At 45.0% G+C, this 24333-nt stretch overlaps 1 protein-coding gene across 3 annotated transcripts in view; it reads right to left on the bottom strand.

Moving 5' to 3' along the window:
* Window positions 1-4742: 4742 nt before the first annotated feature.
* Window positions 4743-24333, bottom strand: part of NIN (ninein) — a 321323-nt gene continuing 301732 nt past the window's right edge. For all 3 annotated transcript variants that reach the window (XM_086937310.1, XM_086937307.1, XM_086937306.1), the window contains 2 exons: window positions 23414-23533; window positions 4743-7963 (listed from right to left, as the gene is read on the bottom strand). In XM_086937310.1, coding sequence (XP_086793436.1) covers window positions 7745-7963; window positions 23414-23533 — 339 coding nt within the window. In that variant the 3' untranslated portion in view covers window positions 4743-7744. The remainder of the gene's footprint in view (window positions 7964-23413; window positions 23534-24333) is intronic.

Consider the following 24333-nt stretch of genomic DNA (forward strand, 5'->3'; position numbering starts at 1 on the left):
GACCGGTGTAAACAACTGGCTACTTATTTCCAGCCTAAGATCCTTACCAGCCAAGTCAGTCTTTCCTCTAGCTCTAGGCCTGATGAAGAACTACTGGACACCTTACAAGCCAGCTTGGTTTCAGGAACCAATGCCACTGTCCCATTTTGATCCGATTTTGTTGGAGGGTTCTCTGCAAGCCTTGAGTATTCTTATATCAAGCTCTCAATTTGACCACTGCCCGCCCAATTTACTAGCTTTAGGGGCCTGTGTATATAACCCCATGACAAATAAGGTGCTAAACACATCATTAGAAACAACCACGGTATCAAGATCTTGGAAACAAGCAAAAATTCTACCCATGTTTAAGTAGCCATCCGCGGACCAAGGAGTACAGTCGAACTATAGGTCTATTTCCCCGCTTCCAGCACTATCCAAAATACTGGAGAAGTATGTAAATTAGAAAATGTCTGAATATTTGAAATCCAATAACCTGCTCAATCTTAGCGAGTCCGGCTTTAGACCACACTTTACCAGGGAGACAACTTTGATGGAAATTTCAGAATACAATAAAGGTATATTAGATTTTGGGGGTAAGGCTGTGCTGATTATGTTCGACCCATCAGCAGCCTTTGATACAGTACCCCTCTCTAGACTCCTGAAGCGTCTGCAGTCCATCAGCATAGTGGATCCAGCCTTGGACTGGCTTGCATCCTCACTAGAAGGTAGAAGTCAACAGATTTGGATTCCTACCTTCTCTTCCGAACCGCATGAGCTGCCAGTCAATTTTATTTGATCAATAACGTGATCATACACATACATTAAAACACATGACATACAATAGTTCATTGAGAATAAGAGCATAAAAAAGCGAGTGACCACATCTTCATAGTCCTGTGCATCATTCAAAAGTGGTGTTATTGGATCATGACTAAACTAGAGTAAACATTAGAAAATGTATCAGCATAAAAAAACAGGCCATAGCCGTCATTATACACTGTAGTCCCTGAATAACCTCAATTTTTATTTATTTTTATTTTGAAAGTTTTATAGAGCGCGAACCAGTTCTAGATGTTCAATATGTTCTAGAGTCTTGCTGCACTATATTATTTTACCAATTTAGGCCTCTGCCACCAGGCGTAAAGCAGATACCTAGACAGTGTAAAGACTGGCCACCTCTGAATACACGTAGAGCATCTGAGGGACGTGAGAACGACAGCAACCGACAAGCCGGGATAATCCATGCTTTTCTCAGGGTAGCATAGACAGAAGACAAATTGTACAATAGTTTCTGGGGTAGTACTACAGGATGGACACATGGGAGTTACAGTAGCACTCGCCCAACTGTTTTTCATGACATTCAGTAGGAAATCCCCAATCCTAAATTGTATGCAAAGTGCTTGTGCCTGTGGGTGTTCAACAAAATCAAACTTAAAACAACTTTTCAGATTTAAGAATCTGGTGGTTAAAGTGCCAAGTGGCCTAGTATCAGTGCAAGAAGAATCAATAAGATTCCAATATCTTTTTTTAAGCTGGGGAACCATTTTTTTGTAATTGACTGCAGATCATCCCACATAGTCCCCAGCCCCAATTTAAAAAAACCCACAACCTTTTCAAACCAAATGCCCTGATGGTCTTTGAAGAGTTAATAAATCCTCCACAGCAGCTTTTACTGGAATGTGGGTATTACTAGTCCAGAGTCTTATCCAAAACATGACCATCTTGAGGACAGCGAAGTGGGTAATGGACCTTAGTCCAAGATAAAGGCTTAGAGGTAATAAAGGCGCGTTCACTGGAAGATTGAGGATCAATCTTTAAAATGTATTTTCCATGACCTCTAGCTGATTAAGATGTTCCGGTCCCCATAACTCAGCACCATAAAGGGCCGCTCCCAACCCTTTGGCCTGATATATTTCTAAAGTGGGAGAAATTGGGTGGAAGGCTGAACGTTTAACTCTGTTAACTATTGCACAGTCCGCATGCTGAAGTGTCAGCACTTTCTCCTTGATTTGGGGAATCCATACCATATTATCGCTAATTCTAATACCCAAGTAATCAAAGACCTTGACCTGCTCTAAGAGTTGGGTACCCAAACTCACTTTCCCCTTGGTGGATTTATAGCGGAAAAAAAACCCTGAACCTTGTTTTTGATTTGTATCTTTCCCTCTCGCAAATACAGCAGAAGCCCTGGGAGCAAAAGTTATATCTAATGCTGATGATACCCAGCTGCTGTTCTCAAGTAGAAAAGGAAAAGTGCTGTTCTCAAGTAGAAAAGGAGAAGTGTTTCCAGAGTGGCTGATTAAAACCTGCCTCACACCAGTCTTTCACTGGATGGCTGTACATCAATTGAAGTGAAACGATGGAAAAACCTTTTTTTTGGGCAATTTTTCTCCAGAAACCTGGCAGGCTTTCTAGTCCGAAAATGTCCCCCCTCCAGGCCCGCGGTGAGGTGTAGTCACAAACTTAGGGGTCAAATTCGATGATTGTCTTTCAGCCTACAAATCAAGTATGTAGTGGGAACATGCTTTGGTGTACGGAGATCCGTGAAACCGTTCTTAATTTTTTGTTATTTTTGTTCATACAGGCCTTGATAACTTCAAGGTTGGACTATGGAAATGCCCTATACTTTGGTCTGCCAGAGAATTTGATAGAGAAGCTCCAGGTGGTCCAAAATGCGGCAGCGTGCATACTTTTGAATTTGCCAGTTAGAACGCACGTCTTCATCTGAGAGTCCTTCACTAGCTTCCTGTCTGGAACAGAGAGCTTTTTTAAGGTCCTGCTGCTAGTTCATGGAGCCCTGTATCAGACTCGTGCAGTCTACCTCAGAACTAGATTTAATTTACATGTTCCAGCAAGAGGTCAGCCAATACAATTTTAGCAGAGACGTCAAGAATCCGGAGTGCGAGAGTTGGAGGAAGGTCATTTGTCTATTTGAGATCCGTAGCTTGGAACAAACTGCCTCGAGCTTCAGGCAGTTAGCAACATGACCATGTTTAAAAAGAGGTTGAACACGTGGCTGTTTGTCCAGGTTTGAAACAACGAGATTTACTTTCCATTTTGACCTGTGCTTGACGCCGGGACACTCGGAGTAGTTACTGCGCCTTACAAGTCGCTTCATCATCATGCATGGCTATTTAAAGGTCACATATTTGGAGCATGCTTCATTTATTTTCCATATTTGTGCATGATACTCAAGATTTTCTGGAGGCTATGTGGTTTATGTGACCTGGTAAAGGGGTGAGGATGGTTCTGATACAGTGCGTTGAATTACTACACTTCGCATTGCTTGTCTAGTGCACTGTATCTTGCCTTCTGTTCAGGTTCTTAGAACAGTTGCATTGTTGTTTAAACCTAAATCCACATTTCAATAATGTTTTACCGCCAGCCATTTGACCTTTTCTGTATCTATTATTTTTTATAGCTTGCATTAATAGGTGGAGGCATTCAGAATGGGTGTGAGCATGGTGCTGATGGGTTGCAGTCCTCTGAAGTAGGCTTGGTGGGAACAGGGGTCTGATGGGGCCTCTGCGTGGATTTAATTCATGGTGGCAGTGTTTTTCTGGAGCGGCGATGGGCCATGTGGTTAGCATTGGCATTTGGCGAGGCCTGCCAGGTCCAGTTGTGGGCTGAAGTTGTTGTAAATGGTGGCAATTCTGTTGCTATAAGCATTGACAGATATTGTTTCAGAGGTCCAGCGAGTGGGTGATCAAGTTGGAGGCAACTAGTGGTGAAGTGAAATCTTTCACTATGGCGAAGATTTCGGATTCTTTTTTTGCTGGACTCTATGCAGTCCGCCACAGTGGAGCGTTTTGGTTGTCTGGATTGTCCTGGCTCATTTTCCATTTGTACTCAAGTAGTGTTTCATCAGTCTGAGTTCCGCTTTGCACTAATGGCCAGGGTCTTGATCTTGTTGAATTAAAGTGTTGGGGAGGGAGGTCAGGGAGTTGGCGCAGGATGTGATCGAATTGTTGAAATTTGTGATCACTCTAGGGCGACTATAGCGTTATTCAGGTCAGTGGGTGTTGAGAGTGGTGTTCCAGTCCTTGTCAGTGATACCGTTCCAGATTCGGAGGGCTGATCTGGCGCTAGGCTGGCGTTCAGGCACAGACTGGTGCAAACGGGCTTGCCTTTGGCATGTTTTCAGCCATCATTCGCTTCACATCAACACTTAGGCAGCCATTAAACAAGTCCTGGACATGGAGTGGAGTGATGTCACTTCCTGTAAGAAGGATCATGGGACACCCAGTGATGTCAGCTCCTGTGAATGTGGAGACGACAAATCTTTTTACAGTAAGAGAAAGAAATGTAAACACCAATCCCCATGTTAAAAGAATAAAAAGCAGTTTGTTAGAAGACCTAGCTGGACATTTGGCCTCTGTTCTTGAAGCACAGCATATGTGACCAGATAAATAGAAAATGTAAAGGCATCTTTATTGCTCTTTCACGACCCACCAGGAATTACTGGTGACCCACCAGTGGGTCACGACTCGCAGTTTGGGAAACGTTGCTCTAGAAAGAAACAGACAGTGCACCTACATACTGACTGTATATGAGGAGATGCAAAAAAAAAAAAGCCCCGCTACTCAAACACACCACGAACAGTAGATTTAAAGTTTCTCTAGCCTTCAAATTTTAAAATACCTTTTAGTTTCAAAGATACCGTTTGAATTTCTGCTCTTTATGTAAAGGACTTCCAAGCCTCTCCCAAGTAGTCCCACCTCGCACTGCATTAACTACCAATTAAATACAAAATTAAACCAAAATATCAGTGCAAAGTCATTTTATTTGCTTGCAATCAGCAGGTTCAACGCCTATTTAAGGCAATCATTTTTGGCAGTTATTTTTTTTCCTTCCACTTGATAGTGAAAGATGGCTATATTTAAATATTCACATGAGGACAGTGTAGCAACTGCAATTCAGGTATAAAACTCGAACGTTCACATTATTTAGCTGTACATGATGCAATTCAACATTTACGTTGTTAGACAATTGAACAAAAGCAATATACAGCAGAATGCACACACTGTACAGAAGCTGAATTTTTCCATTCTTTAGATGGTCATGTTCTGCCCTTTGGTCGAAAAGAAAGTTATGCTTTTATCTTTACATTCATGCAAATGTATTTTTTTTAAAAACACATCTCTAGTTGGCAATTTTAATAGACCATGTGTAAAGGGCATTTCTCTTGCAAGCCAGCAGCCCTTTTAGAATGCTTTCTGAAAGCTCCAGTCAAGCTGCAGCTGACCAGAGGCTACAATGCGAGAGTTGTCCAAGGCCCTTTTCAGAAACTGACAATACATGCAGAACTTGGACAAATAAACCCTGAAATATGTTGCTGATTTCTTTTTCTGTAGACAGAAGGCAACATAAGCAAGTCTGGAGGCAAACTGGTTGTAATACATTCCTTTAACTCCTCAAATATTAGACTTGGCAGTCTGATTGCTTTGTTTGAAGAAGGAGTCCGTCATCTCTGAGGAAAACCACATTTGCATTTTGTTCTGCTGAGAGCACAGCAGATTTTACTTAGAAGTACATTTGTCACCGTAAAGTTCAGTGGAAACTTAGCAGCACTCAGATCTTTAAGTATGCAACGCGTCATAGGACTGAAGAATGAATCAGCCAATCACAGTATTTTACACAGCACTGTATCACCCCTGGGCATCCGAGTGTGATACAGTTTGATGGTGGAATCCATCTTGAAACAGGACTGTTTAACAGGAAGGCGATGCGGCTGAAGCTGGTATTTGCAATCACTGAAGCTTGGCATCTGAGTGGCAAAGGTGGTCTCTATTTACATTTGAAGACATGTTGGCACCCCCAGTTCTGGTAGCTGGTGAAGTGCACACATTATATGTTGATTTGTACAGGTAATTTTTACAAAGCAGAGCTCACTTGCAAGAGCGGTAGAGTCAAGTAAAAATAACAATAGAAGGAGAAGGGGAGGTCACAGGAAGGATGGGACAGTTTTTCTGTACATGGAAGTGATGTTTTTAGCACTTTTTACAAGTTAGTTTATAAAAACATAACGATTTTGAATAATCATCACATGATCTTCCTCGAAATAGCAGTTTTATAAATGTAACCTACATGAGGGCATTGTGAGTCCCGGTGGCCTAGACAGGTAAACTGTAGTCAACGCACAATATTTTATCAGTTTCACAAAACAAGGAACACAAGTCATTTTGTGGGGCAGTGCAATTCTGGTGCCGCCGCCCGGGCCTTCCTTCCCACCCCTAAAAAGCAAATTCACGAGAATAAAATGCTTAAAGGGATTGAGAGCACTAGGAAAGTAGAAGGACAAGTCTTAGAGGAAGGTTGCATGACCAGACCACCGAAAGCAACCTCAAGACAATAGAGGACTGTTCTTTCTGAATTGCCAAACTGTAGGTAGGGGCCTTTTAAACAGTGTATGAGTCGATATGTAATAATTAGTCAACATAACATGATATGGCAGTACTTGGTTAAAACAATGTAACCCTCCGCAGAGGGGCCATCACGGGAGTGAGTTCAGCCATGAAACCGTGGGTGCAAACCAGAAACAGTAATGTCTCGTTTACCAAAGGTTGTGCCTGCACTTCCTTGGTCTTTATTAACTAACACCATTCTGTGGGTGTAAAGAAAAGAATGATACAGTTGGGCAAAAAAACATGGCGGAAAATCATCTTTAAAAAACAAAAGACTTGGTGAAGGCAAGTTTGCCTCAAAAACACGATTCAGACGCTGGCTTTCAACAGAAGGTGAACTTTCACAGTGTAAATATGAAGCCTCTTTTCACCGTCACAGCACGCCAGAGCTCTGTTGAAAATGGTGATTGGTCAGAATGTGATGCACGCGCCACCAACAAGTCCAGACGTAAGTGCGAGCGAAGAAGGACATCCACTTCTCAGTGACGGGGCACCTCAGAGCTCTAGGAGAGGAGCCTAGTCATGGCTGCGGCCATTCTGCAACGAGGACAACCGGGCCGACCTGCTCCAGTCATCCCACGAGTCGTCAGGCGGCAGCGGGTTTGTTCAGCAGATTCCTTGGCAGTGCAGTGTTGTGCGGAGTCTGTCAACTAACAGCTGTGATGCTTCTCAGATGCTGACGTATGAACAGGTTAAAGGGCAGCTTTCGCGTTCACAGCGTTCATGACATCTGGGAGGTCAGCCCCTCGCCACAGGCAGCAAACGAGCTTAGTGCAGACATGAAGTAACTACAAACTGGGGGTTCACCCCGGAAGTAGGCAGCCGTTTGTGAGGGACACCCGGCGTTCACACCTCGGTAGCAACTATTGCTTATGTTCAAAATCTAAGCTTGCATCTAAATTAATGGCAATGTAACATATTAACAGTGACGCATACAAATCAAACAATTATTGGCCATAAGTTAACATTTTTCAATACCATACAAAATACAAAGTATGTTAAGATTATTGAAAGAAAAAAAGGGTAGGGATTTATGGGAAGACCAACTGCAGCTATTGGAAAGATACTTCGTCAGGCAGACTTTGAGTAAGACTACAAACCAACAGCGAACAGGAAATAAATTAAATCAGACAGAGAACAGCTGAGGCTCAGGGGAAGCTGGAGGAGTTAATCCAGACTCTTGGCCTCGCTCTACACAAAGAAGAGGCCATAAATAAAACATGTTGAGCTGGCAGCTTCAATTTGTATCAACAAACGACTACAAAAGCAATGGAACGTAAAGCAACAGAACAAAATGTGCTTGGAGCTCCATAAAGTGCACGAGGTTGGGGGGTTGGTTGGGGCAGGCCACGAGCTGTTGGCTAAGATCTTAGGGTGTGATGGACAGTCATTCCGTTGAGAGAGGATGGAGCCAGTTCTCGGACTATCTTATTCAGGCCAGCTATTTTCTCTTCCAGTAGATAGTTCTTCTTCTCGGATGTCTGGCTTCGCTGTTCGGTGACATCCAAAACCTTCAGCAACTGGGAGTTCTCTAGGTACAAATCCTTGATCACCTCGCTGGCTTTAGTGTTCTTGCAGACCTGGACAAACAGAAGAGAAGGACAATGAACACCGAGTAAGAGCTTTGGACAGAACTACGAAGGCTTAAGAGCCCCAGTGATCCCTTCAAACATAAACATTTTCTTAGCTATATCCGCCAACATGCATTAAGCTGCAGCCGTTCAGGATGGGAGCTAAGGCATTTTCAAGTGTTAAAGTCAAAATTCAGTTATTTTGAGCTATTGCATGAAATAGTTAAGGGAAAAGAAGACAATTCTTTCAGTACACAATCAGAAAGGTTTACACACGTTCAAGCACAAGAAGGTAAGACTCCAGTGGATGAAGTGCCACCATTACACTTAAGTGCATCATTAAGTGATCATGAAAACAAAGTGAAACTACATTCAAGGGAAAGACGTGAAAAGGTGGGCAGCAGGAATGTAGTCAGATGTGGTGCAGTGGCTACACTGCCACCTATAAACTAATCGACCTCTTAACTTAATCCTGGGTTCCCTCTTTCTCATAACTTGGAAAATCATGTTCTATCTGTGCATCAATTCTCCCCATCTGCCAAATACAGGATTATGTAGTAAACTGAATAAAGAGACAACATAAAAAGTGGCATGAAACTGGACATTGACAGTGAAATGGGGCAGGCACAGGAAATGCACCTGAAAACCCCCGAGAATTAGGAATTATGTAAAAAAATGTGTGGCAGATTGCAATCACTTTCAAAGGCTAAGTATAGTCCTGTTAATACACATGTGCCACCAGACCACTATCCCCTCGATCACGCCACAGCTATGGGACATGAGAACAGACAAAACAGACCAAGCGCCCTGTGTTTAGTGATAACTCTCCAGGAAATCCAGAGAGACTGGATGAAGCCTTAAGTCTGTTCTGTCTCCTCAGGTGCCCAACAATGCATTCACAGTGGCAGAACAGAACACCAGGAGCACAAAACCAGTAATGTGAGGGACAGATTCATCAGTTCGAGGCTAACTAGCCTCTCTTGATCTAACAATTGGCGACCCTTCCAGCAGTATTTCTACCGTACTTTAGCTCACCCGGCCACCACAAAAACTAAAAAACGTTATGTGAATAAGTGCAGCTGTGCACACACAAGTTGAGACTGACTGCAGTCCTTGCATGGACTGCCCTTACAAAGAGATGCACTCTGAAATGTGCACAGATTGGCACGGTCAAATTGACCATCAAGAATGAACTGCAAGAATAAATTCACAAGGAGAGCAAGAAGCCTAAAGAGGAAAAGGGAACAACAAAAGTAACAAGCACTGGCAATGGAAATATGTTCTGGCTCCCATTTGCAGTTATAAACTAGCTCCATTTGCTTTTCCAGTGCTGGCTTTATTACTGATAAACACACAATGGTGGTGGTCACAATGGGGATGATAGTAATGATTGTGTTGGAGTGGCGGATGGTAATAACGACGTTGGCGGTTAATGTAGGTTGTGGTAATGAGCATTATAGTGGTGATGAAATGACAGTGGCAATGCTGGAGGCAGCGGTAGTGGTGGTGGTGGTAAGAGGCTGATGCTAGTAGGTGGCAGTATTAGGAATGCTAGTGTGGGTAGTAATGGTGCTGTATAATAGTAGTATGTATAGTATACACACATGACAAATAATTGATCGTATGATGATTGAGTGGACTTTTCAAATATAAAATAGTCCCTTACGCATTACAATGCAAGCAGATGAAAAGGAGGAGCAAAAGTCTAATAATGAAATGATAACAAAAAGCTTGCTAGCCATCTGGAGCTGTAATTACGCGGGCCGGAACAGAGTAATGCAGAATCAAGCGTGGGAGAGTAGTAGGGAAGGGGACAAAAATGTAAAACCACAAGAGTAGGAGGAGGGAAGAACTAGTTTGGCGTATGTTTATGGAAAATGGTGCATGAAAGAGGGCAAAGTTCACGGGTCTCCTGATATAGACTTACTCAAAAGCAAAAAGAGGTAAGGAAATGTGGGTGAAAGGAGGGGCATGGAAAATAGTTAAAGACAGTGAGAGGAAAAAGGTGGACAATCCTGGAGGATCTCTGCACCGCCACATGTATAAAACTAAAAAAATATATATATATTTCAAGTTGAGGAACCTGCGGTTAGCAGTCTATCAAAAACCCTCTTATGATGAGTCTAACATTTTGAAAAGAGATATGGCCCTTCCACTCACTGACATAAATTTCTTATTGTGTGGTCCACTGAAAAAACAATCTGCATCCACATTACTACTTTGTGAGCCAAAAATTTGTGCCATGGAAAGGTTGAAGGTGCGTTTCTGAAAGTCCAAGTACTGAAAGACACTGTCAACACCCAAGATCTGTTGGCACCAGCACATCATTATAACAGCAATTGTCTAATAGGCTGCTAGCTTACATATTTATACATGAAACACAATTCTGCTTTGCCGTAAACTTTTAAGAGAACTTCATTGGTGAGGCAGTATATGTATGAGCATGGGACAAAATTAAAAACAACCCCACCAAACAAATTAAACAAAATGGTCAATTCTTAAAGCTGTATTGGTTACTTCCAGACATCTTTCATGAAAGTGTTAAAACTCAGTCTGATTCTTGCCCTGTATTCATGTCCCCATCTCTATTGACATTGGTTGGAAACCCAAGTATGGCTTACAAGAGAGCAACTCCCCATCAGCTGAGGTAATTTTGCTGGTAGTCCTCTTTCTCCTTCCCCTGGGGTCGAAATGACAATAAGACTGAGTACTACGAGAGCGGGAACATACTGCTTTAAAAGACTGGGCCATGGACAGAGGCATGCATGGTTATCAACAAATATTGTAGGTTACTATAAGGGACATTATTGACTCCTTGGATCAAGAACGGAGGATAAGGTCAACAGGCATTGAGGACCTTCCCAGGAAGGTAATACATGTTGAGGAGAAGCTTGGTCTATCCACCTTGCTTCTAGTGAAGAAAGTGTCTGGTGACTCTTGCTCTTGAAATTACAGTACATAAATGAATGGCCCAAGCCTATTCTATTTAAAAATGGAAAGTTCATATAAAGAATTCCTTTGTGGTGCAAAATAATCACAGTACGTTCAAAGAACTACCTGGCAGGCTGAAAAAGTCTCGACACATTTTCAGCAAGATTTTCATGGTTGCAGTTGGTCTTCGAGGGATGGGACCTCAACCACCCACTTGTGTGGAGGACTTGCTAGCCCTTGCCGGCTCTCATCAATCATTGAATAGAATAGAACACAAAGCATTTTCCGATAGGCTTTGTGGGTATACCTACCTCTTCAGTGTGAACTGCTCTCCACTGGACCCGGCTTTAGCTGAAAGGCATTAGAATACTATACCTCTTTTCCCTCCCCAAACAAAAAGGTAGTGGAAACTTTAATTTGCAAACTGACAGAGGAAACACTGTCAATATCAGATATATTGACAGAGAAGAGGGATGAACAGGTAATGACCGATCACTTAAGCTATCTTCCTTATACTCAAACCCATGACAGACCACAAATGCCATCCACTCCCCTTGACGCAGTCTTTAACCCTAGGCAATTTGGCCCTGTATGGCAGATGATACTTAGTATTAATGGTAAAATTGAGGGACGATTATATCCTATGAAAAAAAAAGTAGAAAGCCACTGAAAATAAATTATTTACTTGTGAGGGGCAATGGAAATGCCAGTCTTTAGGAGTGAATTCACCATTATACTGCAAGGACTGTAATGAGAAAGGGGTAGGACTTAACTTAATAAAGATTTTTTACTGTGCTGTCAGGAGAAATGTTACTAAAAGGAGTAGTTTCTTTTCTGTAACTCCAGTTCTGTAGTAGGGGTATCTCTGTTATAGTCATAATCTAGTTAATAGTCCCGCCCATGTGCGTGGACCCCGGAGCAATCAAAAATAATCTCTAAAGTGTCGAAAAAATGCAGAACTGCACAGACACTTAAGAGAGAATTTAAAGACATAATGCAGCCTATAAAAGGCCACACTGTCCAGTACTTCAGCTAGAAATTCCACCAAAAATCCACAAAAACAGCAAAGCCTGTCCAGATTTCCTTTGTCTTCAGTACAAACCCCTCTGGAAAATAAAGAGGAAGGCATGGACAGACAAGCCCCATAGGCTGCCATTATGTGGCTCAGAATAGGATACTGTGCCTTTAAGAGAACTTTCCAGAACTTCACAGTATCCCAGAATGCCTTGCAGGTCTCTCTTACTTTCAGTTCTTTTTGAAGGCTTAACACGCCCGACCTGTAGCATTCTTTACATGAACATCTCTCCACCGGGGAGGAGGGCGGGCGCTTATGACTATAACAGAGATACCCCTACTACAGAACTGGAGTTACAGAAAAGAAACTACTCCTTCTGTAGTAGGGGATCTCTGTGTATAGTCATAATCTAGTGAATAGAATGGCAAGCCCATCCCCACACCAAAGCGGCGGTGGAGAAAAGAAACCAACACCACTATCGTGCGAACAAATTCCGCAGCGAAGCCTGTCCAACCTGAGCATCTGCTCTGGCATCAGCGTCCAGACAGTAATGCCTAGCAAAGGTATGAACCGACTTCCAAGTGGCTGCCTTGCAAATCTCTGCAATCGGCACATTACGGAGCAAGGCTGTCGTGGCAGCTTTGCCCCTGGTGGAATGAGCCTTAGGCTTACCCCCTAAGGTCTTATTAGCTTTCTGGTAACATAGTTGTATGCAGGACACAATCCACCTAGAAATGGACTGCTTAGAGGTCGCAAGACCCGTCCTGACTGATCCGTAATTGATAAACAATTGGTCTGACCTACGAATATCTTTAGTCTTATCCAGATAAAATTTCAACACCCTCCGAACATCCAGGGAATGTAAGGACCTTTCCGCTGGAGATGAAGGATTCTGAAAAAACGTAGGCAAAGTTATGGTTTGATTGACATGAAAGTCAGAAATAACCTTGGGAAGAAATTTAGGGTGAGTACGCATAACAACCTTAGCAGCATGAAATACAGTATAAGGTTCATTACAACACAACGCCTGAATTTCACTCACCCTGCGGGCCGATGTAATGGCCACAAGGAACGCCGCCTTCCAGGACAGGTGCTGCAACGGAGCCCTATGAATGGGTTCAAAAGGCACCTTCATCAATCTGGACAGCACCACATTCAATTCCCATGAAGGCGAAGGAAGCCTGACAGGAGGGAACACTTTCTTCAAGCCTTCCAAGGAGGGCCTCTTAGACTCCTTCAGTATGTCCATGCAATCGTCTGGCAGATTCAAATGGCCATATTGAACTACCTCAGGAGCCATGCCGCCAAACTCAAGGATGAGAGGTTGGGGTGCACCATCTGCCCCCCGAACTTCGTGAGAAGGTCCGGCCTGCACGGCAACCGAATGTGTGGAAGGAGGGACCGGTGTAGAAGGTCCGTGAACCACCACTGTCTGGGCCATTCCGGGGCAATCAGGATCATTCGTGCCCTGGACCAGGACAGCTTGATGAGCACCGCCGGAATCAGAGGGATGGGCGGAAAAGCGTAAACAAAGCTGTTCGACCAGTTGATCCAGAGTGCATTCCCCAGCGTCCCTTGCTGGTAGTACCTGGAGGCGAAGTCTCGGCATTTGCTGTTTTCGGCGGTGGCGAACAGATCTACGTCTGGAGTCCCCCACCTTGCGAAGACTTCTCCTAGCACGTTGTCGTTTATGACCCACTCGTGGTTTTCCTGAATCAGCCTGCTCAGTGCGTCCGCCTGAACATTCTGCACACCTGGCAGATGGGTAGCCGTTATCGTCAATCCTCTTGCCAGAAGCCAGTGCCAGATCGTCTGCGCCTCCCGAGACAGGGTGCGCGATCTCGACCCCCCCTGCTTGTTGAGGTAATACATCGTGGTCGTATTGTCCGTCTGCACAAGCAGAGAGTTGGTCCGGAAGGACGGATGAAAGGCCTTCAGCGCCAAACGAACAGCTCTGAGTTCCAGGAAACTGATGTGATACGTGGACTCCGTCTGAGACCACGTGCCTTGGATCTGTAAGTCCCCCGAATGCGCTCCCCAGCCCTGGAGAGAAGCATCCGTCACGATCGTCTGAGTAGGAATGTCCTTGTGGAAGGGAACTCCTCTGAGGAGATTCTCCGCTGAACACCACCACGTCAGAGACTGAAGAGCATGCAGAGACAGTCGTATCTTGTCGTCCCAAGATCCTCTTCTCTGGTCCCATTGATCCTCCAGGCACTCCTGCAGAGGTCTCATGTGTAGTCGTGCATGAGGAGTGAGGAAGATACAAGAGGCCATCGACCCCAGTAGAGAAGACACCGTCCTCACTGTTGTAGATGGAGTGGTCATAAGAGCCTGAGCCTTCCGAAGGATCGATCTCCGTCGCTCCTCCGAAGGAGACACGCTTGCTGACAGCGTATTGATGGTGGCCCCCAAGTATTGAATACATTGGACCGGGATCGGGACAGACTTGGACATGTTGATGTGCAACCCCAACTTGTTCAAGAGAACGCACGTCTTCCGGAAGTCCGCTTGGGCTTCTGAGAAGGAGGAGGCCTTGATCAACCAATCGTCCAGGTACGGGTAGACAAACACCTTGCCTTTCCTTAGGTGTGCCGCTACCACTGCCATGCACTTCGAGAATGTCCTGGGTGCAGATTTCAGTCCGAAAGGCAGCACCGTGTATTGGTAATGATTGGTGCCGACTTGGAACCGCAGAAACTTCCTGTGCTTGTGCGCGATGGGTACGTGGAAGTACGCATCTTGAAGGTCTATGGCACAAAGCCAGTCCCCCTGTTGCAACTGAGGATAAATCTGATGCAACGACAGCATGCGAAACTTTTCTCTGCGAATCCACTTGTTTGCCTGTCGCAAGTCCAGAATGGGCCTGAACTCGTTTTTGTCCTTTTTGCGAACCAGAAAGAACCGGGAGTACAGACCTCTTCCTCTTTGAGACAGAGGTACGTCTTCTATCGCCCTTTTCCTTAACAGAATATCGGCCTCCGCCTGGAGCTCGCGTAGTTGATACTGCGAACTGACCGGAGGGATCGCTGGAGGAGGGCTGATGAACCGAAGACTGTATCCATTGCAAACAATATTCAGCACCCACTTGTCCTGAGTAATTTTTCTCCACTCTGCCAGAAAAAATTGAACGCTTCCCCCCACCGGAGTGGGTAACGGATGACGGGGAAGTGACCGCTCAGGGTCGAGACCCGGCCGGACCCTTGTTCGCGGTAGAGGGCTGCTGTCCACCTCTACCCCTCTGACGTTTTTGGAAGGGTCTTCGGAATTGCTGCTGTTGTTGCTGTTGCTGTTGTCCCGAAGACTGTCCTCTTCCTTTCCCTTGCGAGCCGAACCGCTGTTGGAACTGGCGGTAGGGTTTCTTGTCCTTGGGCTTCTCCAAGCTCACCGCCGTCAGAGTCTCTGCCTCGGCCTTCATCTGGGCCATCTCGTCATCTGCGTGTTTACCGAAGAGGGTGTCCCCGGAAAAAGGCAGGTTGGCCACTCGCTGTTGCGCCTCAGGCTTGAGAGACGTAAGCCTGAGCCATGCATGGCGGCGCTGGTTGATACCGTGGCAGTAGCCATGTGCAGCTAACAAGGAGATATCCGCCGCGGCACTGATGGCCTGGTTCGAGACCAGCATCCCCTCCTTGACAATTTCCATGAAGTCCTCCCTTCTGTCACGCGGCACAAGGTCCGCGAACTGCTCCATGGAATCCCAAAGCGCCCGGTCATATCGTCCCAGCAATGCCGAGTCACTGGAAGCCTTCATTGTGGTGGAAGAAGTCCCACATGCCTTCCTTCCCGCCGAATCAATCCAGCGTCTCTCCTTGTCTGGAGGCACGGTGGAGGACGGGGAGGAAGAATGCTGTTTTCTGGCCGCCGTAACTATCACTGAGTCGGGGACCGGGTCCATCCTCAGGAAGGCCTGGTCTGAGTCCGGCGCCCTGTACTTTTTCAAAAGTCTAGACGGGGCGGCCTTCACCACTGCCGGTGTAAGAAAGAGTTCTTGTGCCGGTTCCACCAGTCCCGGAACCAAGGGCAGCAGAGGGCGAGACAGGTGCTTCTTGTGCAAAGTCTCGAATATCACGGACGTCGTAGGTGTAGGAGCAGTCACCGTGATACCCAACTTCGCGGCCCCCCTCAGGAGAACCTCCTGGAATGTACCGATGTCATCGATAGGAGACACCCTAGTCTCCGGGGAATCGGACAAGGTAGGGGAATAGGAGCGGGTCCTAGAAGACGTATCGTCCTGGATCTATGTCTCCTACGGTGCCGTCTGGAACGGGTGGAGGACCTGTGCCTACTCCTCGATAGTTCCCTCCGTCTGGAGCGAGACTTCGATCTCCTGGGCCTCCGCCGGTCCACCGGCTTCTCCGGGGTGGCCGACTTGGGCTTACGTGGTTCCTTAGACTTAGGAGTCTTCTTAGGAGGGGTCGGGAGATCGGGCAACGAGACCGACCTCAGCGGAACCGGTGGAGGCTTCTCAGGCAGAGGAGGCAAAGGAGGAGGGGTAGGAGTCCTCGGACGCGGGCCTCTAGGTAGCGGAGGAGGAGGTGGAACAGACTTCTTTGGAGTATACACCTCCGAGTACACCGATCCCGGTGACCCACCATCCTTCCCGGGCTGAAGGGAGCCCCCCACAGCCCTAGGCCGCGTAGTACGATCCTTCGACGCCGCCGACCGGTGTTCAGGCGTCGACCGTCGGCCTCTCGACGTCGAGCGACCCTTCGGCGTCGACCGTCTCCTCCTCTTCGGCGTCGAACGGCTGCCGTGTCTCGACGTCGACCCGGACCATCTTGACGACGACCCCCTGCGTCTCGACGGCGATCTCTTGCGCCTCGACGGCGACCGCCTCGACGTCGCCTTGGAGCGTCTCGACGTCGACCTCCTACGCCTCGACGACGAACGCCTCCGTCTCGCCGGCGAGTGCTTCTGCGTCGACGGCGGGCTCGACGACTAGGATCCCCTCGACGACGATGAAGCCTTGCGTCTTGATGGCGATCGACGGTATCGCCTCGGCGGCGAGCGTCGACGCCGATCCTGTCGACGCCGAGAGCTCGACGTCGACGCCGAAGACAGCGACGATGACAAAGACTCTGTGTTCGACGGCGGCCTATGCAGGTCCCTCGACGGGCGACGTTTTCTCGACCCAGAGCCCTGGGGAGATGGGGAGCCGGCCTTGGACTTCCCCCTCGACGTCTTGGCGGGTGCCACCGACCCAGACGGAGAATGGGGACGTGTGCTGGGCTTCCTGCCCCCGGGGAGCCCCCCAGGGGCCTCAGCATGGGCAGATGAAGCCCCTCCAGACCCACCTTGCGTCTTCTGTCTCCTTTCTTCTAGTCCATGAAGCCTGATCTTCAGTCTGTCCTTCAGGGTCCTGCCAGAGAAGCCTTGGCAGATCTCACACTCCTCAGGGAGGTGGGAAGAGGGAAGGCAGAGGATACAGACCTCATGGGGGTCTGTCTTGGCCTTCTTCCTGGAGCACTCCGGGCATTTGTCAAATAATGCAGGCATTATGGACAACAAAAGGGTGCAAGAAACCAAGAAGAAAGTCACCAAAGTACTTTAAAATTACACAAAATCGAATTTAGTGAAAAAACACCAACAAAACCTTTGAAAAGGGAGAGCTCAATGCTCCAGGGTCCTGCTTGCAGGAGCCGGAAAAAAGAACTGAAAGTAAGAGACCTGCAAGGCATTCTGGGATACTGTGAAGTTCTGGAAAGTTCTCTTAAAGGCACAGTATCCTATTCTGAGCCACATAATGGTAGCCTATGGGGCTTGTCTGTCCATGCCTTCCTCTCTATCTTCTAGAGGGGTTTGTACTGAAGACAAAGGAAATCTGGACAGGCTTTGCTGTTTTTGTGGATTTTTGGTGGAATTTCTAGCTGAAGTACTGGACAGTGTAGCCTTTTATAGGCTGCATTATATGTCTTTAAATTCTCTCTTAAGTGTCTGTGCAGTTCTGCATTTTTTCGACACTTTAGAGATTATTTTTGATTGCTCCGGGGTCCACGTACATGGGCGGGACTATTCACTAGATTATGACTATACACAGAGATCCCCTACTACAGAACATGCTGTTCCTCTTTGTTCAGTTCTCTTTAGAATGCCTCTATTCAACCTGAACAGAGGGTAAGAGATTTTTGCTAGCACTAGAGAAGCATCATAGTTTTGGATCCTCCACGATAGCTCTAGCGGCAAAAGGAGCCTCGAGCTGAAGGTGTCTGATGTTTGCTCTTTTACAAGTACTGGTGACCACCAATGAGTCCAGTGGGACCGGTCTTCTGATAAAAATAGGGTCTGAGGGAGAGTTTTTATACTTTTCGTCGCCTCTTGGTGTTACAATATGGACCCTGACAGGGTCCTTGAAGAGGTCATCGGTGCGACGCATCATCACTTTCAACGTAGGTAGGTGTTGTGTGCCCCTGTGTGTTGTTGACAATCTTTCACAAAGAAAAGCCTCCTCTAGAGGCGTTTGTGCAATTCAACCTCATGGAACATAGCAGCCTTGCCTAGTAATTCCTGGTATGTAGTAGAATCATCAGGAAGTAGGGGCATGCGGGGTATAAATTGGGGTCAGTGTCACCTGGAGGGTCCCATGCTGTGTTAAAGAGTCTTGGTCTCTTCGAGCAGGTCTATGGCAGTGGGTGACCGGTTGGTAGACCGGAGGGTAGAACATGGTTTAGCCCATGTGCCCAGCAGTATGTCAGTGAAGACTTAATGGAAGGGCAAAAGAGGTTTGGACCAGTACCTGGTAAGACTTCAGGACCTCTGTCTATACATTTTTAGCAGTTGCACTGCATCACCTACCAGTGCAATAAGGTTTCTTATTTTCTGGAATCAGTCTCGCGAAATTCATAGGGTGAGAATATTGTGGCTAGCAGTATCCATCAGGAAAACCATTCCCGAAGGTTAGTAATTATGTCTATCAGACTCTTAGTTCCTTGCTCTGTTTAGAGTCAGGAAAACCACCATGCTTCCAATGGCAGAGCCTATCCTGGATTGAGTCACAATATGCTTTAATTGATGGCTTGACTGACGATGGGCCATCAGTCCAAAGTACCCAAGAAAATTTGCACCCTAAATAGAGCTGATGTTCCAATTTAATTGTTTTCTCTTGGAGACTGTCATGTCCTTAGGCTAGTACTGTCATGCATGCCCCTTTTTTACATACATTGTCCAATCCACATGACATTAGCGGTTCTGAACAGGTGACCTTTTACCTAGTAGCTTGCTGCTCGCTCTTCGACACCAGGCTCTTAGTATTCTATCATATTCCCTGTATCTGACGGTACATAAACATGTCCTTAGGCACTGCATAATTATTCTGTATAAGGGTAGACACTTTTTTCCTCCTTGGCCAACAGGCTCGCCGTGCATGATTGCATTGTTTTAGAAAAACATTTATGATATTTTTCAAAACATTTATGATTGTTTTCAAAACATATTGATTCTAGAAGAAACCTTGGAGTGACCCCTCTAGTATATAAGACGCTTATTCCCCCTGCCAATTAGAGGAGAATTCTTTACACGGTGACACAGGGTCCTGCATGCGGAATTTTTAAAACATAGGGTTTGACATCTCTTATGGGGTGTCATCCTTGGAGCAAACACGGGGATCTTCATTTTCTACCATCAGGTGAGAGGGTAGGTTCTTCCCTAGGGGAATGAATATATATATATATACATACACACATACATATATATATATATACACATACATATATACACTTCTTGGGCTCAGCATCCGCCGAGCAACGCCATTTCGACAGCAGTTCGTGAAAAGGTGGCGAACCTCAAATCCACTCGTATTACCGTCACCTTCAAGCAGCAGTAAATCACGAACACCAACTTGTATAAAGGTAGCCTTTTTAATTAGCAAAATTCATAGGCAATCTTCACTCTACGCGTTTCGGGAATGTTTTCCCTTGTTCACGAGTGATGGTAGAAGATTTGTGATAGGTTTAAATAAACATGTGATACTTTCAAAACAAAAGTCAGAGAAAACAGACTTCCGCTGTTGTGCAAATGTAAACAAAGGAAGATAGTTGGGTTTACCATTTACAAATTCATTACTTTCCGAAGCAGTTATTGGCAGACATAATGAAAGGAATAACATGACATTATTGACATTTTTGTTAGGCGAATGTCACAAAATGTGCGATTGAAATTAATTTGGTTCTACCACTCATATAATCAGCTTATCACACGCATGTGTTTTTCTTAAGAGACATAATTTCTTCACTGTATCCGTTGATGCAATTCAGCCGCAGTGGGCACATACATTTTTTGGAAGCTTATCACACACATGTGTATTTTAAGGACACATAATTTCTTCACTGTATCCGTTAACACAATTCAGCCACAGTGGGCAAAAAAATTAATTAATCAGACAATTATTTTACATATGTGAACAATCGAGTGCTTCAAAGCTACCACAGTTTTTTTCATGTAAGCTTTTTGAATTGTATATATTGCTAATATCACATGTTGTTGTCTCAATTTTAACAGAAACTTTTAATCACTACTACACCTACGGTTTATTGGTTTTGTTTATTTTATGTTATGTATTTCTTCTAGAATATGTAAGAAAATGCAGCGTTGAAGAGAAGTTAGAGAGCAAAAGTTTCTTCTACTTCACAGTGTGGGCAGTTAAAGTTGTTGGATATAACTTTACTGAGAATTGTGCCCACAATGGCAATAGGATTAACAATGGATAAATAATGGCTTAATGTTTGATTCTACACGGTTAGTGTGAGTAATTTGGTTTCACTTGAATTTTGCCCACTAGGGCGGGACGGCAACACTGCTATGAAGCACTCGATTGTTCACATATGTCAAATAATTGTCTGATTAATTAATTTTTTTGCCCACTGCGGCTGAATTGCATCAACGGATACAGTGAAGAAATTATGTCTCCTAAGAAAAACACATGCATGTGATAAGCTAATTATATGAGTGGTAGAACCAAATTAATTTCAATCACACATTTTGTGACATTAGCCTAACAAAAATGTCAATAATGTCATGTTATTCTTTTCATTATGTGTGCCAATAACTGCTTCGGAAAGTAATGAATTTGTAAATGGTAAACCGCACTTTCTTCATTTGTTTACATTTGCACAACAGCGGAAGTCTGTTTTCACTGCCTTTTGTTTTGAAAGTATCACATGTTTATTTAAACCTATCACAAATCTTCTACCATCAGTCGTGAACAAGGGAAAACATTCCCGAAACGGGTAGAGTGAAGATTACCTATGAATTTTGCTAATTAAAAAGGCTACCTTTATACAAGTTGGTGTTCGTTATTAACTGCTGCTTGAAGGTGACGGTAATACGAATATATATATATATGCACCAAACAATTCCCACCACTTCTGACTTGCGGCGAGGAAGGAACTCAGACCACCACAACGATTTCAGGCAAGATGTTTGTTTATTTGCGTCTCACCAGCCTGCAACGACGCGTTCGTTTCGGGCTTCAAGAGCCCTTGATCACTTGAAGGTGACGGTAATACGAATGAATATATATATATATATATATATATATATATATATATATATATATATATACACACACACAGATATACACACACACAGATATACACACACACAGATATACACACACACAGATATACACACACACAGATATACACACACATCTACATGCAACACCTACATCTAGGCTAGGTACATTTGGGCAAATTACGTAGGGCGCACATTATAGAAGTATGCAAATGCTACTGTTTTATTTGAACTCTATATGTTCATCTTCTTCGCACTATGGTGGAAATGTATCTACTGTTTAGTATATTGGTACTTGCGATTTCTTTCATATGCTTCTGTCTCCTGATTGTTGCAGCAAATATGTTTTACACAAGACCGACGCTGGATCAATAAATACTTATTGAACGTCCTAATCGCCATCCTGTGTATTTTCTGAGAATAAGTGAGCACAAGTGACTGAGCGAAAAGTACTGTACTGTTTTCCACGATCCCTGAGGAATCATGGACGTCATGTTCAGTGGTTGCCAGAAACTACCTACACCACTGTAATATACAGGGGGGTAGTAGTGGCACTGTAGAGCTAGCTGGCCTAACGGCTGACTTATCCTATGGAGGTGTCCGGAAGCTTCTTGACCACCAAGCACTCAGTTTAGGTCATTCAAAATGCGCAGGTCCTCAGGACTCCTAGGAACTACACGACAAGACAGCAAGGGAAAACCTGGTAGTCCCGAACAAGAAGGCAAATAAATCATCTGCACATGTTAGGAGAAGTCTCCTGCTGTGTCAGGGCAATTACATTTTTTATTTTCAAAAACAAACTCCCTCTTTGCTGCTTTGTAGTACATTGAATATGGCACTTGCACAATAAAGCTTTAGTGCCTTCAGTGGTGCCCATGTGGAAAGGGCTCTGCAGATGGCACAGAGACCTGCACCTGCTTGGTGGTCAACAAATATGTATGTCAGGATTACTCTGCCAGGACAGCAGAGCACATCCCTCCTCTGACCTGGCAAAACAGGTCTAGCCACCCATATACTTCTGATAAATACTTCTTCCTGCAAATTGCTCATCACTGAATGAATCCCCTAGCAATGCACATCCAAGGAGGTAAGTCTGACAGTAGCAAAAAGTTCACTGAAAAAATCTGGAAAACCAATTTAGCATAATGAGTATTTCTTAGCCTGCAAACCCACCCTATGGTGCTTATTGAATGCTTTTACAGAAGTTCAAGTTTCAGTGCAACAGATATGGATGAAGCACAGCTCTTGACAACGCATAAGGTGCCACCTTTGCTCTTGTTAATTAACCCTAATGCCCTTTGGTGGATCTGTTGTAGCTAGGGTATGACAGATGGCACTGACAACTGGCACACCTTTGACTAACATCCCCTTTATTCTAACTTTCAAAGCCAACACAGCTGCAGCTGGGTCATCAATAAACATCTTTGACCCAGTCTATGTAAAACTGAGAGCACACCTAGGATTGAGCCCATGTACTCTTTCCTCTGCCATGGAAAGATGTGGAGGGGGTTAACATGCATGCTAAGCAATGGCTTGAACAACATGAAATGGAGACACCACCATGGTAAGACTGCTGCCCGCTTGCGGAGGACCAGCTTGTTTGGGGAGGCTTGAAGGGGGACCATACATGGTACTTTCATCAATAGTGTTGGCAGTTCATGGAACCTTTCTGTAGAAGGCAAGGCAATTTTCAGTCAACAGTTCCTAATCCTTGGAGTATATCCTACAGGACATCTGGTGTCACCCACCTCAGACAGATGAGAAGGTAATTAAGCACTAGTCTTGTAGTCACCAGCCATAAACGTCAAAAGATGGGGTGCCTCCACTGATTTGTACAGCTATGCCCAAGTATCTCAGCTCCTAAGCATTGCATACGTGGCGTGATGAATTTAGCATGATTTAATTTACCATTTTATTGGTCAATTAATAACAGCATAACTTGAAACTATCCAAATTCCCAATTTCACCTATTTATTTTTCCAAATATTCACTGAAAAAACACATACCTGTTCGTGCAGCTGATTCACTTTTTCTTGAAGGAGAAGCTTCACAATTCTCAGCTTCTGCTCGACATCCACCATGCGTTGCTCCATCTTCCTTAAAAGCAGCTCGTGGCCATTGCCACCCTAAACAAAATGCCATAAAGTAAAATGAAGAGCTACTACATCTTGATAAAACAGCACTGTAAGAAATTTGGTTGTTGGTTGACTGAGGTGTGAGCCCTGGTCAAGCACAAACCACAATACTGGTCAGGGTAGCGAGCATGAATAACCCAAATTAACCTGTGCTCAACCCCCTGGTAGCTTGGTACAGAGCAGCCAGGCTTAACCTAGATCCAATGGGTAAAGTATTTGTACAACACTTCAAACATTACCACAGTGAAAATACACCACAAAAGGAGCCAACAACAGTATTGGAAAAATAGAGTGATGTTGAATAAAAAAAACTAAAATGCCAAAAATCCAAATTTTAGAATCTGAGTTAATGAATTTTAACTTTTTATAGAAAATAACGCCAAAAGGCATAAAGCGCCAGCTGTGGATATCTGGTCGCACTAGACTAGGACAAAGTCACAAGTTCAGGCTGACGGCAACAGAGTGCAGGCCAGCTACAGGGACCCAGTTAGGCCCACTGAAGCAGAGTACCTTAAACACTAGTTTGCAGAGTGTTGATTTGATCTGCACCGAAGATGTGATGCAAAGCTGAAGTAATGTGTTGGTTATGAGATCTGATGAGGCTGCAGTGCGTGGTCCAGTTGTATCGATGTTGAGGATCCTGTAGACAGGATTTGCAATGTGAAGTCCGGGATCGAGGATGCAGTGCGCAGCCAGGGCGATGAGTCAGTTCCGAAGAGCTGCGAGGCTGCAATGCGGAATCAGTCATAGTAGTTGAGGCTGCCGTCGATGCGAGGGCCTGCACCAAGGAT

This window comes from Lissotriton vulgaris, chromosome 9 (assembly GCF_964263255.1).
Source record: "Lissotriton vulgaris chromosome 9, aLisVul1.2, whole genome shotgun sequence".
NCBI lineage: Eukaryota > Metazoa > Chordata > Amphibia > Caudata > Salamandridae > Lissotriton > Lissotriton vulgaris.